Here is an 18,447-nt window from a genome sequence, read left to right on the forward strand (position 1 = left end):
GTTTCCTCATATTCCTCTTGGAACACACATTTTTTTCCTGAAATCCTCCTCGCTTAAAGCACTTGTGCTCGATCATACCTGGTTTTGCATAGTTTTCTGTTTCTATTAGTTGATGGCTGATTGTCCAATAATTGGAAAACTCGGCAAATTTAACACATATTATTAAAACAAAATTGAATATTCCCTTATTTTTTTATTCCAGAATAAATTTGAAACATTTGAATCTTTTTCCTTCACATAACCACCTTATTCGGCGATTTAACTTAGTAAACGTCACTTATAGGGAATTTTGTTTTATTCATAACATGCACCTTAGTTTATGGAATAAGACCATACTCTTGCTATTCCACGTTTATTAAGTTATTGATAACCCCGTAATAGTTAAATCGAGTGCAAGCACATACGTCAAACAAATCCTTATTAATAAAATTTGTTTTAACCAGTTTAGTTACGCCCTGCTTATGTCAAATATAATATCAAAAAAATGACCAATATAAGCCTTTCTCTTTCATTCTTTTTTTGAAATATCAAAATGACATTTAAATACTGAAACGGCTTTAATAATCCTAGGAACCAATTTTAGCATATTCCGTCTATAATTATCATATGTTTATTTTATTTAAAAAGAATAAATAAAAAAGACATTGTAAAGTCGTCATAACTTAAAGCAGTAGATAAAACTAGTTAATACAAATTTCTGATATTTCTGACTTTTCAAATCTTCAAAAATCAACCACTTATTTGAAAACCATTAAGGCCCAACTATAATAGGCATAAGTAAACGTGAGAATACAAAGAATCTCAATACGAGTGAACATAATGGAGTCTAGCTCCGTTTCGTTCAGTTTTTCTCAGTTTCGTTAACTTAAGCAAACCTAAAGGCCCAACTATAATAGGCATAAGCAAACATAAGCTTATGTCAAAAACCCAACGATAATTCACTTAAGTTAGGGAAATTACTGCATAGCCATAATGCAATTTTGCTCACGTATCTAAATGTCAGATTTTACTTATGCGGCGAGCGACTGGGATCGCTCTTGCTTAAGTGTGCTTAAGTTAACGAAACTGAGAAAAATTGAACGAAACGGAGCTAGACTCCATTATGTTCACTCGTATTGAGATTCTTTGTATTCGCACGTTTACTTATGCGCGCATATGCTAGCTTATGCCTATTATAGTTGGGCCTTTAGTCTTAAGCACTATTCACATGAGCACGACCAACGACCAACGAATATTCGTCGATTTTGACATTTCTTTCAAATGAGAGTTTTTAATTCGTAGCGAATGAAGTTTGACAAGGAGCCACAGCCAAACACTATTAACACTGAAACATAAACAAGAATGATTTTTTTAGGTTAAGTACGCGCGATTATTTTATTCGTTGCAAGTGTGGATAATGTGGAACGCGAATAAAGTTTGACAGTTCGTATCAACTATAATTTTTTTCGCGACTAATAAATTTGTTTTCTCAAATTTATTAATATACGTATCATAAATCAAATAGACACTAAATTGCTATCGTTTTGTTAAGAATTTGTCTTCAAACGTATATAAACTCACATTTTGTAAGTCATTCGCCGTTCGTTGGTCGATCTCATGTGAATGCTGCTTAAGGGGGCCTAATATCGATAACGATTTTATTTTCACAATTCACTCAGCACCATCTGACAGTTTGGTTTTTTCCTTTCACTATTCATTATATTTCATATTACATGCTAGAATGAAACAACTATACACTTGAATCATTAAAATTTATTTTCCTCTTACAATTTTGCATTTCGTTTTCGTTTTTCGTTTTGCTTATGGATTTGGATTTGGTTTTTCTTTGAGTCTGAGAGTCTGACATCGCGTACAATTTATTAGATTATATTAAAATAGGTTTTTAATTTTAATTTATAAGTTTAAGCACAAGCAGTTGTTTAACAATTGAGCATTTAATGTCCAAAATGACTACCGTAAATATAAACTCAAGAAAAAGTCCAAACATCCTAAAGAAACAAGGCACCGACCAGTGGGTTAAGCTAAATGTTGGTGGGACATATTTCCTAACAACCAAAACCACATTATCCCGTGATCCAAATTCGTTCCTGTCGCGTTTAATTCAAGAAGATTGTGATTTAATATCCGATCGGGTATGTGTGTGTCAAGTGCTTTTTCAACAAATTTATATTTATTTATTTATTCAGTAGCTATATTTTGAATCGCCCCTCTTTAACCTGACCTGGCACTCTTTTTGATCCCTTCCTTTATTTTTAATATTGCAATCGGTATCATCGTTGTTCTTTGAGTGGGTGTGATTATTTGATGATTTTTCATTTATTGTTCCTCTCTATTTTCTGTGGAAGAATATTTATATTAAATTGTTTATTAGTCAACATAGGTTCCGACTTTTAAAAAACCATTAACCCTCTTTAAATTGAAGGAATCCTGGAAGTCAGCATAAAGCCAGTAAGAGTAAAAGTGTTTGTTTTAACTTGAGCTGTATAGTTGATATATCAAATTGAAGCCTTGCAGACCAATAACTACAATAATAGGTGTAGGTATATGCCTAGATACAGGTCGATGTTATTTCTTCTATTTTTTAGTACAAGGTGCCCCAAGTGCTCCAGTTTTAATGTAGGTTATACAAAAATCTATTGTTTTTTTTTGCTTTTTTTGTTGTGTTTCAAATTTTGTGAGTGTATCAATTTGTAAACAAAATAAAACTCAAATAAATACATAGCTAAAAGTAGATAGGTACACAAATTTATAGGAATTTAAGATACCAAAATAATCCACAAATTGATTGATTAAGTAAATTATATTTGACTAATGTTGATAAGATTTGTATTGTATGTTAAATGAATGAATCAGGTATTGTCTTCTCTTCAAAATCAAATCAAACAATTAGTAATAATATCAATATAACTATGTATGTGCTTATTTAACAATGTTTGTTAATAATCAGGGTACTTTATTAGCGTCATAAATTGGTAGAAAATGACTATTAACAAATATGTACAATAAAATATTATTTGGTAATCGCAAAGAGTGAGCCAAATACAAGATTCTCTTAAAAAATGCAATACAATTTTTGATTTGATTATCACAAAAAGCGCATATTCCATTAATTGCGGATCAAAACACGGTTTACAAAGACCTTGTTGATGTTTTTAGTAACAAGATAACAGTACAAGTGGTGAAGTGGTTAATGCGTAGGAATGTCATGATGTTGGACTCAATCCCATCAAAAACTCTTATCACGGGCAATGCTACATGCTTTCTCAAATCAGCTGTTCAGATTCGGCTTAAAACTGTAGGTCCCCTCCATCCCTAACAACATTACTCGCACACAAAAATAGTTGAGATTAGTAAGTTTCTAGTCCCTAGTTCTCAACGGATTGTTGCTCCACTTTGTTTATCTGTTGTTGATAATTTCACGCTGTAAGATTGTAGCTCCAAGGCAGCCAACTGTTGGAATTTTGTGAGCAAAATATCTATTGTGTCACTGGCTGTATGGTGAGCTTCTCTTCAAATTCTTTGACTAAAACTTAGTTCAAAGCCTGATTTTCACTCTCTGTGGATGCATTGGTTTTTTAAAAATAACGTGCAGGTTTTCAGAGTCCTAGATGTGGCAATTGTGGAAGTAAACACAGACGCCGAGATTAAAATCCAACTCATAAGAACGTTATCTAATTCAAGATGATTTGAGGCACAAACTGAGACGTTAACGAAGCTGATTTGAGGCACAAACTGAGAAGCGTTAACGAAGTGAATAGACCCACGGTCAAAATAATAACAACTTAAGCTTCAGATCGTTTAAAGTTAAACCTAAAAAAAGAGATTAAAGAATGATTCATTACTCGAAACCGGTAGGGAGGTTTGTTAGATGTTCAAAAGCCCATCTTGAATGCCGCATATTTTTTTTTTTATAAGCGTACACTCAAGGGGATAATATTAGCCTTATTATGTAGACACAGTGTGAGAAGCGCGCGATCGAGGAGATAGAGGGATGTCACAACAGGAATGAGGTTCGTAAATTTTACTAAAAGGTAAAAAAAAAACCTCCCAATGGTACCAGCCACGAACCGAAGCCTGTAAAGACGATCAGGGGAACATCGTAGTAGAATCGCAGTCGATGCTGAGAATATGGAAAGATCACTTCTCCAAATTATATAACGGCGATGACGAACCGAATTCCGCTGTAAGGGAGATAGAACCACTCAACCTCGGCGACGCAGGTCAACAATTCCGCCTACCCGACCTTGACGAAGTGAAGATTGCTATATCTTATATATAACTTAAGTCAAACAAAGCTGCTGGAGCTGACGGCATCGCTGCCGAACTATTCAAAGCAGCAGGCGATGACTTGGTACGGAGCATGCACCAACTCTTCTGCAAAATATGGTCGGAAGAAAACATGCCCGATGAGTGGAATCTCAACATAGTGTGGCCGATACATAAGAAAGGAGACCCTCTAAACTGCGCCAACTACAGAGGCATCAGTCTCCTTAACATTGCGTATAAGATCCTCTCTGCCGTATTATGTGAACGTCTGAAGTAATTCGTCAACAACCTGATTGGTCCTTATCAGTGTGGCTTCAGACCAGGGAAGTCCACTATCGACCATATATACACTACGTCAGATCTTGGAAAAAACCCAGGAGCTTCAAATCGATACCCACCATCTCTTTATCGATTTTAAAGCCGCGTATGACACCATCTATAGGGAAGAGCTCTACCGAGCAATGTCCAGTTTTGGCATCCCTGTCAAACTTATCCGTTTGTGCAGAATGACGATGGAGAATGTACGCTGCTCTATCAAGGTCGGAAAAGATCTTACCGATGCATTTGATGTTAAAAAAGGTTTTAGACAAGGCGATGCACTGTCATGCGACTTCCTCAACATCGTTCTGGAAAGAATTGTGTAAAACTCAACCGTCAACACTAGAGGCACAATCTTCCAAAGGTCCATCCAATTACTCGGATACGCAAATAATATTGACATAATTGGGAGATCAAAGCGTGATGTCAGTTGAGCGTTTTTGAGCATTGCGACGGAAGCGAAGAAGATGGGTTTAGTGGTCAATGAGGGCTGTCATCAAAAAAGGACACTAAACGACGACGTCTTGGACAAAACGTCACCATGGACAGCTATAACTTTGAAGTAGTTAAGGACTTTGTCTACCTAGGCACCGCAATTAAATATACAGGCAACGACACCAGCGCTGAAATCAAACGAAGAATAACTCTTGCAAGTCGCTGCTTCATTGGACTTAGAAGGCAATTGAGAAGTAAAGTCCTCTCTCGAGCATCTAAAATTACCATCTATAAGACACTCATCATCCCGGTTCTCATTTATGGCGCTGAGGCCTGGACCCTGTCAAAGAAAGATGAGAGCGTCTTAGGATGCTTCGAGAGAAAAATTCTTCGGGTGATTTTTGATCCCGTACGCATAGATGGAGAATGGGGGAGAAAATATAACGACAAACTGTACGGGCTGTAGACCTTGTCAAGGCAATATAAGAACATTTTAGGACGCTATATTTTGGTTTGGGATTTTTGGTCCCTTCTTAATGGATGCTGAGTGGAGAGGAGGAGAGGAGAGTTAAAGATACAACGATGAGCTTTATGGGCTGTACAGCGACACTGACGTGGTTAAAAGAATAAAAGTCCAACAACTTAGATAGGTGGGTCATGAAGAGTGAATGAACATCAACGCTTCAGCTCTTTGGGTTTTCAAATCCAATCCCGAGGGACGACGCAGTAGAGGAGGACCATGACTTGTGTGGCACACGTAGGTGGGAGACCACCTCAATCAACTTGGCGCGCGAAACTGGAGACGGCTGGCTAAAGACGCATGTTGGTTGAAGAACAGGTCCTTCTCGGACTGTACCATCCCCTTAAGTAAGTAAATAACCTCAACGTCAGGAGCTCGGCACATTGCCAAAATATTGCAGTATACCAAGGCCCATGTTGGACAGCTCTTTCAGGAATGATGGAATATCTTCTAAAAGTATTAACAAAATATGTCTTGTATGGAAATGTGCCTAAGTATATGCGAAAAATCGTTAAACATGGTGAACCTAGTAGCTCCTTATCTTTAAGAGGCTCCCTATGTTAAGGGGTACTTATACAAAAAAAATTGGATTGAAATACCATGCTGGGTTGCGCAAATAAGATAATGCCCAAACCCCGAAAAACAAATGCAACAAAGCTAAAGATTGTTCTGGAGTTAATGTCTTAACTGGCCTCTTCAATAACCTGTAAACTCGAATAAGATCCTTTGCCGCCAATATTTATGTTTGGTTTTGATTGATTCTACAAAATCTACATGTAAAGCCTTAGGTTCTTATTATTTGTTAAAACCAAAAGTAAACGATAGAATTTGTCCTTCCTTTTTTTCTATGAACTTGTCAAGTTGTGACACAAACTTAATAAATTTTACTCCAGTTCATGGTTGCATTGGTTTTAACCCACACCACATTCTATAGAACTTTACACATCTATACATTTTATTAATCTTTATTATTTGTGTTTATTTTTTGTTTTTATTATTTGTAGGACGAAACAGGAGCATACTTGATTGATAGAGATCCAAAATACTTTGCACCAGTGCTGAATTACTTACGCCATGGAAAACTGGTACTTGATGGTGTCTCAGAAGAGGGTGTCCTTGAAGAGGCTGAATTCTATAACGTAACCCAACTGATAGCTTTATTAAAGGAATGCATTAATCATAGAGATCAGGTATGTTCAAATACGCACCCCCACCATACTTGTTCGAGGCTGCGGCGCGGCCGGCGGCGGCGGTCGCCCGTATTTTTTTGCTTGTGTATACCTACGATTACGATACGATAAAACTAATAAGATTTTGTTTACAAATTCAAATTGAATTATTTTGATATGGCATTCTGTATAAATTTATTTTGCAGAGACCGCATATGGACAAGAAGCGTGTATACAGAGTTTTGCAATGCCGTGAGCACGAACTGACACAGGTATTTGTTTTTTTCTTTTTTGTATTTTTCATTCTTTATTTATTTGTTCTTTATTATTTATTATTTGCTTTAATTTTTGTGTACAATGTGTGCACATTCCGTTTTGATTGAATGGATGGTTCTTTTTAGTCGCACATTGTTCCAATTATTATTGTTTTTTTTTTTTCAATTTTATTTTTAAATGCAAAATTAATAACAAAAGAATTATAATTTTATTGAAACAAAGAACATTTATATTTATATTCATACGATGAATTCTGAAGGCAGTTCACGTTCTTATGTTCTGTGAATTTTATCAATTAAAAAGGTAATGTGCAAAGTAATTAATATGATGATGATGAGTCGCGAGATTAATGAGAAAGCGAAATTCTTGAGTTTTGAATAATACTCTGAACTTCTTTTTCAAATATTTTTGTTTGGTATTCATGTCAGATAATGGTTAACCTTGACTAATTTCGATTTTGTCTTGGTAGATAATGACAAGCTTTGGAAAGATAACTCATTTGTCAAAAACAGCCACTGTTCGTAGAGGAACTGATTTGTAAGATAAATTTACTTCGAATCCCTTAGACCAAAAATTTAACGTGAGCTAAACAAAATACTAGAAATGTAATGTTAAGGCCACCAATCGAAAGTCATCAGATTGATTGTTAGCCTGGATCTGTTGCTTTTAGACCCGATATCTTGAAATTGCGTATACAACATCATTGTCTAGATGAGCTATACTCAACCTGCGGCCCTCGAGCTTATAAAAGTTGTCCCGCAGTGTGGTTTAATAAATTTTTAAAATATCGAGTGACTGCAGGAAAATGTGAGAAAAATATATCCTTTTGAGTTTTCACATTGGAAGCAACACTAGAACGTACATCAGCGGAAAAGTGGACATCGTGTGTTTTCAAAAAAATATTTTAGATGTAACTCCTTTCAACGCCATGAAAAGTTTTCACAACTAAATAAAAAACAGATGTCGCTGAGTATTCCTTACTTTTCTTGCCATTGCGAAATTGAATTGGAGTCATTTTATTCAAATTTTGAACGGAAAATTCATAAACATAGCAGTCCAGACATAGGAAACTATTTTGCCAACATACCTAGTTTTGATGATTAGGTACTTACATTTTGAATTTCAGTTAGTGCGGTTGCAGTGAATTTTTGTAAATAAAGAATAATGGCAGGAATTTCTTCGAAACTAAAACGAAATATATCTGATGAAAATAGATCATTTTAAGAACGAATGGGTTTTGAACAGAATATTTTGTTATGCCAAGCATTTTAAAAAAGTATAATATTGGTCGTCATTTTAACACAAATCTTAAGTCCCAAGTGCCACAATAACTCTTAAGTTTATTAATTTGAAGCTGTAATGTAAGGGGGTTGTCCGTTAAAATCACTAAATCATCTTCATAAAGGAGTGTTTTAATGTGTGTATCTCCTACTATGACTGCGACCGGCAAGTTTTCAGATACATCGTCAATGAATAGGGCGAACAAAATAGGACTGAGAACGCAACCTTGTGGAACTCCAGTTTCAGTAACAAAAAATTCTGACTTATTACTACCATTCCAAACTGCAGCTGAAGTGTTCGCAATTAGTTTTTTGTAAACATTGAGGAATTTCGTAGAAACACCTATCAAGCTAAGCTTGTATATAAGTGAGTTTCTGTTGACAGAAACAGAAAAATGCTCTTGCATTTTGGGCAGAAAAAAAGTTGGATATCATCTCACGGTAGCGCTCACCATTCACAGTTACGCTAAGATTCGCATCATCTTTGAACAAGTACGGTCCAATGATGCCACCAGCCCATAAACCGTACCAAACTGTAATTTATTCTGGATGCATCGGTAGCTTTGCAATGCTTCAGGCTGATATTCACTCCAAAATCAACAATTCTGCTTATTTACGTACCCATTGAGCTTCGTCAACGAGCTTGTCGCTGAACACCATAAAATGGAATAAGCACGCGATGAACGATCTATGGTTAAATCAGAGACCAAACTGAAGATGTTTGACAGTGAAACAAACCAGTAAACCAGTGTTGCCAAAAAGATAATAGTTAAAAAATAACCATTTATTAAAGGCCCATTTGCTGAAACGAAACTTACAATACATATTTATATTCCACTTAATCCTTATGTTGTATTTTTTCCTCTAAGTAAACTGTCATAAAAGAGCTCATGTGTTACTTAAGATTAGTTTCAGCCCTGAGGCCCTGAGTTAAGTCTAAGGATCACTGAATTCCTTTAGAATTCCTAGAAATACATCCTAGTATAAAACTAGCTTTAGCTAATATAAAGTCAATATAAAGGTCTTTTTATTTATCTGTTCTGCAAAGAGATCTGTCATCAATTTTATAAGAATGAAATATGGTTACGAAAAAAATTAACTGATTTTTTATTTTTACTTTGAGAGATTCAAAAAAAAATACTGTACCACTTACTAAGTCCATTAAGGTCTTCGATATAAAATTATTGAATACAATTCAAAATATTGAAATAAATGCCTAAATTTTCTAGCTTTCGCATCATAATTTTGTGGTTAACTCGATCAGAGGCTTTGTGGCGAAGGCCATGTTTACATGTTATTTATAACATTACATTGTGACCCAGTTTCAAAACTGACCGTGTTTTTTTAAGAGAAGAAGAAGAATTAACATCCGAGATTTTGTTATTTTAATACCTTATACTTTTTTTCTTTGGTTCCACTTAGAAAGGCATGGTTAATGTCAATGCTCCAAAATCGATTTAAGGCTTTAAAGATAGAATTTGTGAAGTTGTCGAGGAAATACAATTGCAAATGTGCCTATTGGCCATACAAAAATGATACTGTGCTCCAATCATATTCATTTGGTGTAAAAAATTCGGCTACAAAGTTAGTGGAGAAAGATTTTGACGTTTCAGAATCAGCTGCTCAATAAAGACACACGACTTCAAAATGAAAGAAATCGTTCAGTATTTAAATAAAAATGTAAATAATTCAAATTGTGTCTTAGATTTGGTTTTATTGAATTTAAAAACACAAAAGATAAGTTAAAGTTATCAAATCAAAAAAGTTTCTTATTTTATATATTTACTTTTATCAATAATAAGGCAGTTCCAGGTTGGCTAGCATTCACAAAGCTAGTTGAGTTTTTACTACGTAGCCACTAGCTTTGTGAATGCGACCAATGTTATACTCTCCTCTTTATTATAAAATTAAACTTCTTATTCGAACGCCATGTACTGTACATTTCTTTTTAATAACGTTTAAAAGTAAAATCAATTGTTTTCGATTTAATATTAAAACAGCTTTAATCAATTACAAAACATATTTTTTAATGCGCTCAATATTTTTCTTGTATTTTATTTTAGATGATATCAACTCTCTCAGATGGTTGGCGATTTGAACAATTGATAAATGTTGGCATGCAATATCCCAACTATAGTCCTTTCGAAAACAATGAGTATCTATGTGTTGTTTCGAAGGACTGTCTAACGCCAGCCGGACGTGAATTGGAATTAAATGACAGAGCTAAAGTTCTACAACAAAAAGGCTCTAGAATGTAAGAATACATTTAAAATTTAATTCTATTTATTATTATTTTCTATATAAATTTAATTTAATCTTAAGGTTAATTTAACGATAAAATTAACATTAAAAAAATAAGACAAACACAAAACTGAAACAATAATAAATGAAAGTATTTTCAAAATTTACTTTTCTATAAAATAAATATAAAAACTATAATTAAAAATATTTCGAAAACGTGATTTAAAAAAAAAAAAAAATAAAAATAGAAAATATCTTTACCCGACTTAAACCGGCATGTATTTATATTTTTATTGTAGATTTTTATTTATTATCGCGATTTATAAGACAAACAAACAAAAAAAAAAGAATATTTATATATATAACAAGAAAAACATAGAAGTGGAATTGAAAAATCACATCCCACTACCCACCGACCAAAATAAGTATGGTTTGGAAAACAAGGTGGGCTATATTTAATATATAATTTAGATAATACAAGCAACAACAACAAAAAGAAAATAATATTTATATCGGAATAAATAATTTAAAATAAGTAAATAAAACAAAATATTTATATATATACATTAAATAGGGAAATTATAAATTAATTAATTAACACAACCGTTAAAAACAAACAAAAAATAATTAGAAATTATAAACAAAAACTGCGCACAAATCGACGTACATACATTTATTTTATTTTTTACAAATCATTCTCATGTATAATATTCAAATTTCTAACATGCAGCATTACCATTCAATAAATTTGTTACAATTAATTAAATTTTGACACTTTTGTTATTTTTGAACTTTCACTTAAAAAGAAAAATATCCAATCTTCTTTTTGGATGCATATTGTTTTTTTTTTGCATTTTATTTAATGAAAATACAGAAAACTTGTTTGCAATTTGTTGAAGCTTAGAAAGACACTTAACGGTTGTACAATCAAATTAATTCTTCTGTTGGATTAAGATTTACTCTTAGCATATTTAAGCTTCATCATTCGTTTGATATTTTTTTTTACTGAAGATGAATGGAAACCAACCTTAGATAAACGAGTATTCACAGCGAATAGGTTTTAAAGGAAAGGCATTAACCATTCTTGTAGTACGGTAAAAGAACTTATCTGCATTGTTCACAGTGCGAGCGTTAATCTGTTTAAGAGGAGGAATGAAACTAGAGCTTAAAGAGCATAGTCCGTTTTTAATAATGGTTAAAAATAATGAAGTGGAAAGGCAATAACCATTCTTGTAGTACGGTAAAAGAAGTTATCTGCATAGTTCACAGTGAGAGCGTAAAACTGTTTAAGAGAAGGAATGAAACTAGAGTTTAAAGAGCATAGTCTATTTTTAATAATGGTTAAAAAGAATGAAGTGGAAAGGCATTAACTATTCTTGTGTACGGTAAAAGAACTTATCTGCATTGTTCAGAGTGAGAGCGTTAAACTGTTTAAGAGGAGGAATGAAACTAGAGCTTAAAGAGCATATTCCGGTTTTAATAATGGTTAAAAAGAATGAAGTGGAAAGGCATTAACTATTCTTGTTGTACGGTAAAAGAACTTATCTACATAGTTCAGAGTGAGAGTGTTAAACTGTTTAAGAGAAGGAATGAAACTAGAGCTTAAAGAGCGTAGTCTGGTTCCAATAATGGTTAAAAAGAATGAAGTGGAAAGAGATGAACCATTATTGTTGTACGGTAAAAGAACTTATCTGCGTTGTTCACAGTGCGAGCGGTAAACTGTTTAAGAGGAGGAATGAAACTAGAGCATAGTACGCTTTTAATAATGGTTAAAAAGAATGAAGTGGAAAGGCATTAACCATTCTTGTAGTACGGTATCTGCATTGTTTAAAAGAAGGAATGAAACTAGAACTTAAAGAGCATAGTCTGTTTTCAATAATGGTTAGAAAGAATGAAGCAAGAAACATAATGACGATGTTCGAGTGATTTATTTGATGTTATTATTGTCACCAACCATTTTGAAAGCTTTTTTAGATATAACATAGATATAGATATATATTACACGATAAAGTAAATAACCTGAGCACTGAAAACATATAATCGTATATTTTGTAGATTGTAGTGAATTTAGAAGGAAAGAAAGACAAATTTCTTGCAGCGTTGAAAAAAACCCCTCTCGTTCCTTTTGGCAAAATCGCTATTTTTCCTGATTTTTTTTAAGAACAAATGACAACATTGCATATGAACCTTAGTCAACATAAAGGAATAATGTGATTTCATTTATATGCGTTCGAGTTCCCGAAATTTGTCTCGATTTTCTCTGTGAGTTTGCTTGTTTTCAAGAATCATTTTAAGGCCAGAAAGCATATACGCTGACTGAGAGTTCTAGCAAAAGAAGGCCAGGTTAAAGAAACAAATTCTTCGTCATGTGTCTTAAGGATTTTCCAATAATAGATTTCATTTTGATATTTTTAATAGAAACCAATATATGTTCATTTCAATATATTTGTCCTCGATAACTTCACGAATTCCATCTTAAAGGTGTTGAATCGATTTTGAAGCACTGACATGAATCTTATCTTATGGGTAGGCGCAAAAAAATAAATCTACATGTGTTCCATCACTGGACCTCGTTGGCTAATTGTAATAACACCTTCAAGAAAAATAACGTTCAGCCTCATGGTGAAAGATAGAGAGTCGTTTCAACATCAAACGTAACAATTTATATCAAATGGACATATTTTATTCGCTGGACCTCGTTGGCCAATACTTGATTTTTTTTAATGAAAGTCCTGATACCTTGTTATTAATTGGTTTCAAAGATCGACCAAGAATCCATAAATCTGGGATAAAATCAATATACGGATTACAGCAGCAATAAACATGTCCCAACTATTTAAATTTTCCCACCACTTTTAATACTGCCGGACACATGTACTTTTACACAATATCAATACATTTTTGAAGCGTGTATAGCTCCATATTTAGTTATTGCGTAGTTTTTATTTGTTAAATTTTAAAAGATGAAAGCTTAAAAATTCACTGCTGTCAAAATAGCGGGAGTTTCAAAATGAAATCTCTTATAGAAAAACCCCATAAAGTATGCAAGTTAACCTGGTATTCCTGCTACATAAACTTTTGAAGACAAAGAAAATATTTCTCATAAATGTTGTTTCTACGTACCTTTCTCGACCCTTTTTGTCCATTTAAAAGACAAAGGGACAATCTAGAAGGCTTATTTATGTTGATCATAAAGATCTGACATAGAAACTATCTAACGATGCAGGAAAAAAATCCCTACAAACATGTATTAGCTCCGATATTCGGCCCTTGTTGTTGTTCTCGAATTACTGCCAAGGAAAACAAATAATTTTTTATTTGGTGGGGCGTTTGCATTTTTGTCAACACGATTATGTAAGGATAGATTAAAGTGACTGTCCGTGATGTAGAAGGACACACTTGGGCCAATTGTTGGTGTATTTTGATACCACATGAATCTTGGTGCCTTCTTTTAAGCTCAATGAAACCAATTGAAGTTACGTATGAAAGATGAATGACTATATTATGATAGTGTTTTTGTGAACGTTATAGAAAATTCTTGAAGGTAGTGCTTACGCTTTTGAGCGATAGCAGAGCATGCAAAGAGGAGGTACACGATTATTTTAAAATAGACATATTGAGCAGTTTCCAGTTATGACACAATTTATCAAGCTTCTATGCAATTTGCTTGGAAATATCAAGCACCATAAGCGCTTTGAATCTAAGGTAGGTGATGTTTTTCCTCAGTTTTTACGGAGTAAAATCTCTTAGGTCTTAATTTTTTAAACATGATATTCAGCAGAGAATTTCCACTGCTTACAAAATTCTCTAAGAAATAGCTTTGAGCTTAAAAATTGCTATATGTTATTTTTGCACAATTTGTGTTAGTCACTTCAGCCCTATTCTGCTTTACGTTTACTCCAGATCGTTCCAAAATTAAATATAAACTTTGTTATAACGAAAGTTTTCCAATTCGTATACTACTTAAAATTTAACAAATACAATATAGTCCAGCAAAAAAGGATGTCACCTTGGCATGAGAGATAGTAAGCTGGTAATTCTCTAATAACTCCGAAACAGTTAAGCGTATGAAAAAATGATTAAAATAAACATTTTAAGCAAATTGTTTGCTTCATAATTTTGCTAAACGTGTTACCACCATAAGGCCTTTAGACATGGGTTTCGCGACTTTTGGAAGTCCATAAGATGACGACGTGGACACGAGATCCTATATTACTTTAAACACAATGCTCAGAAAACCAAAAAGATGGTATATAAACATTTTCAACTTTCTATCTCTCATTCCGATGTTGACGCCTTTTTTGGCCTTAAATTACTGGACTGATGTTGATAAAAGTTGGCATTCGAAATAATCATTCGAATCGGAAAACAGAATAGTTCTGAAATCTAACGAATGTAAACCAAAAGGAATCAAAACCAGGATTTAAAAACACTAAAGTGATATTTTTGCGCATATGATGCACTCTTTTATGGCACCCCTTTTTATGTTTAATTCAATCTTATACTACCTTTTTGAATTTAAAATTTAAGTACAAACAAATGTTCAATCAATTTTAACAACAAATTATAATGTATATGTATGAATTTGTATTTTAAACAAAATTAAAAAAAACACTCATTCCTCATAAATAATGATTGACAAAACTCATCATCAAAGAATCATAATATCAAACTATTATTCATTTCATTCGAAAAATTATTAAAATTGTTTATTGTTTTTTTAACTATATTTTCTTTGTTTTTTTTTGCAGTCTTGGAATTTAAACATTTACAAAATGTTATTCACAATAATTTTTTTCGCAACTATACACAAAAATACATAAATAATATTAATTATATAAGAGAGTACTATTATTGTCATCATAAAAATTCTTATTATTTAATTTTCTAACAAAATATAAAGATTAAAACCAACACGACAAAAATGTTAAAAAACAAAAAAAATATAAATTTAAATTAACAACAAAACAAAACAAAATGCTTACAACATAGTAACAAATTTCATGTTTAAGTGCAACTTGTAAGGCATCTTAAACAAAATTGCAAATTTGAATTTGTTGATTAAAAATTAAGTTAAAATTCATATCTATTTAAATTTGTTATGAAAAACAATCAAAATGTAATTCATTTATCAAGATTTATGTAAACATTTTTGTTTATAATTTGGACATTTATTTAAAACACAAGACAAGTCAAAAATTGTCTTAATTTATCATTATAAATATTATTATGTATATCGACTCTGGAATTAATGAAGCATTTTTTTTAGTAATAATTTAAACAGGTATAGTAATATAAATAAATTAACAATTTTTCTTAAACAAAAAAAGAAGTATACAACAAAAACTTGACACAAAATATATTTAACAAAATAAGGAAAATAAGGAGACGAACATAAATTGTTCAATGCAACTTACAATTTGTAAGAAAGTTCATTATTATGTTAAGTTATAAATTAATATTATTATATTTATACAATAACCAAATATTATATTCTGTCACTTTTCACTAATGTGAAAACAAAATAAATCATACTCACTTTCACTTCACATTCATTTTTACACACTCAAAAATCACAAACAATCACTCATCAACACGTTCACAAAAGTTAAAACACAAAACATTTAAAAAATTCGTAGGAGGATCAAATTTAAAATTTAGTATTAAAATTAAGTAACAACAAAAAATTTAAATTTAATAAATAAACAATTCTTGTACACATACGATTTGTTAAATGTGAATAAACAACAAAAAAAATAATAATAAATAAAGTACCGAAAAAACATAAAATAAAATTAAGACCCATTTACTGAAACTTAACGTTGACATTTTATGTAGGGAGTAAGTCATTCGAAATCGACAGCGTTTTTGGGATAAGAAATAAGATCTTAGAAGAGGCTTTAAGTTGCACTTAAATTACTAATATATGTAAGTGCCGATCAGTAAGCGGGTCTAATTCTCATACTCTTAAAATATTTTAAAATGAACAAAATTATAGCAAAACAAAAAGAAATTATTTCACAACAATAAAAACTTTAAACTATTTAAACAATTAAATTAAAACAAAAAAAAGAAAATAATAAAGAAATCGAACCTGGTGCTCCAAGCTTTCGATCATTCGCTGCTGATTGAAAAAATATGTTGTGGTGCAAGCGTTGTATTTCTTTTAACCATCGCAATTTAGGGCACTCATTATAAAAAGTGTTATAATAACAAAAACTATACAACAACAAACAAAATATATACACATACATTTTTCCTACGGACCTTAACCAAATAAATTTAAACTTAAAAAACAAAAACATATTCAAAAAAAATTAAGAAAAAAAATATATAAATAAAATTGAAAAGTATAAAGTTACGAGAGCTTGTAAAACTAAAAAATACAAAATAATACACAATCATGTGAAATTAGTAAATGAAATGAAGTTTTCTAAAATAAAAAAAAAATAAAAACAAAATAAAATTGATTTGCTTGTTTTTACTTATCAAGGCTTTTTCTACAAGAGGTTTCATTTTGAATAGCCCGCTATTTCCACAGCTTGACATCTAACAAGTGAAAACTTCTTACTTTACTTTAGCTGGCACTACAGAGTGTAGCGTGAGGTGTTTCTAGGCTTCAAGTATTAGATTCTGCCATCTTACTTGATCTCTAGCATGCTGTCTCCTATTTTGAATCCAAAGCCGGCGTGTATTAATTCTTCGTCTGCTTCTTCTTTTAGAAAATATCGAGAGTTTTTTTTTCACATTTTGAACATCTGTGCACAGATAGATGGATTCTTTGACCATCTCGAAGTTATACCTATCGGTCACGTTTTGAATAACTCTGTTGTGGGAAACGACGCTATTTGATGACAGCAATAACTTCGTGACAAGACCCATTTTGTGCGTTTCATAGTCGATACTGGAAAAGGAATCCGGTAACTTGAAACCAGTTTCAAGACATCCGTTTTAATTCAAGTACAGTGCATTACTGTCCTTACAGCTTGAAAAGTAGAATGAATGAATCACCTAATTTGGGATGACTATATGAATATTGCACCCATGCTAAATCAAACACTTAGTGCAGTGTACCCATAGAGAACGGGTATTCACAAATAGGTATTCATAAAAAAAGTATACACTACACTGAGTGCACTAAATATTCGTTTACTTCCTTCTGTTTCAAGTCAAGTTCATAAATGATAGATTTGTGAGAAATGGCTGTTAAGAAAGGCAACGGAATAAGACATAATTTATAATATTAGAAATTTATGAATGTAAAAAAAAAAAAACAAATAAACTTCATTTTTTTGTTCAGTTTCTTGAAAAAAATCTTTTAGGTTATTACACATTTCAATTTTATTTATGTTACAATGTAAAAACATTATTTGGTTAACTAAAATTGGGTCGGATCCAAATTGACTTCGTTTTTCCGAAATAAGCATTCTAGCTGAAGAAAATATTCGTTCAGAGGCAGCACTACTTGCCGGTGTAGCTAATATTTTGCAGCTGACTTTAAACAAAAGTGGAAATTCAATTTTGTGTAAATGCCACCACTGCAAAACATCAAATTCTTCGTAAAAATTACGTTCACATTTTCATATGCCAGTAGTTCATTGTTAATTTTATCATTAGAATTAACAGTTTCTACTGGTTGAATAAAGTCTTTCAACAAATCATTACCATCTATTAGGTAATCCAACTCTTCATTTAACAATCGTTCAATGATTTGAGAATCCGGTTCAGAAATTTCACTTGCATAATTTTGCATAATTTTTTAGCATTCATCCTTAATAATCTTTTTTTTCGGCCTCATCAAATTGGATTAACTTGTTAGTGGAAGGGAAAAGAAAAAGACCAATTTTATGAATTTTTGTCAAGTTTTGTAAAACAATGGTACCCAAAAAGGTGCTTAATTTTGATTTGAAATTTTTTATTACATCTAAATCTTCAGGATTAA

General features: G+C 32.1%; 1 protein-coding gene across 1 annotated transcript; it reads left to right on the forward strand.

Moving 5' to 3' along the window:
- Window positions 1-1,799: 1,799 nt before the first annotated feature.
- On the forward strand, window positions 1,800-16,807 carry LOC129946130 (BTB/POZ domain-containing protein KCTD5). Its single transcript, XM_056056184.1, has 5 exons — window positions 1,800-2,132; window positions 6,544-6,729; window positions 6,915-6,980; window positions 10,328-10,518; window positions 15,257-16,807. The coding sequence occupies exons 1-5, from the start codon at window positions 1,938-1,940 to the stop codon at window positions 15,267-15,269; spliced, it is 651 nt and encodes a 216-aa protein (XP_055912159.1). The 5' UTR covers window positions 1,800-1,937; the 3' UTR covers window positions 15,270-16,807.
- Window positions 16,808-18,447: the final 1,640 nt, after the last annotated feature.

The sequence above is a fragment of the Eupeodes corollae genome, chromosome 2 (genome assembly GCF_945859685.1).
Source record: "Eupeodes corollae chromosome 2, idEupCoro1.1, whole genome shotgun sequence".
Classification (NCBI taxonomy): Eukaryota; Metazoa; Arthropoda; class Insecta; order Diptera; family Syrphidae; genus Eupeodes; species Eupeodes corollae.

Excerpts from the sequence above, each read along its gene's own strand:
- LOC129946130 (XM_056056184.1), top strand. The coding sequence starts at position 1,938 with ATGTCCAAAATGACTACCGTAAATATAAACTCAAGAAAAAGTCCAAAC. Across the intron at positions 6,730-6,914 it reads GCATTAATCATAGAGATCAG|AGACCGCATATGGACAAGAA; the intron begins GTATGTTCAAAT and ends TTTATTTTGCAG. Across the intron at positions 6,981-10,327 it reads GTGAGCACGAACTGACACAG|ATGATATCAACTCTCTCAGA; the intron begins GTATTTGTTTTT and ends ATTTTATTTTAG.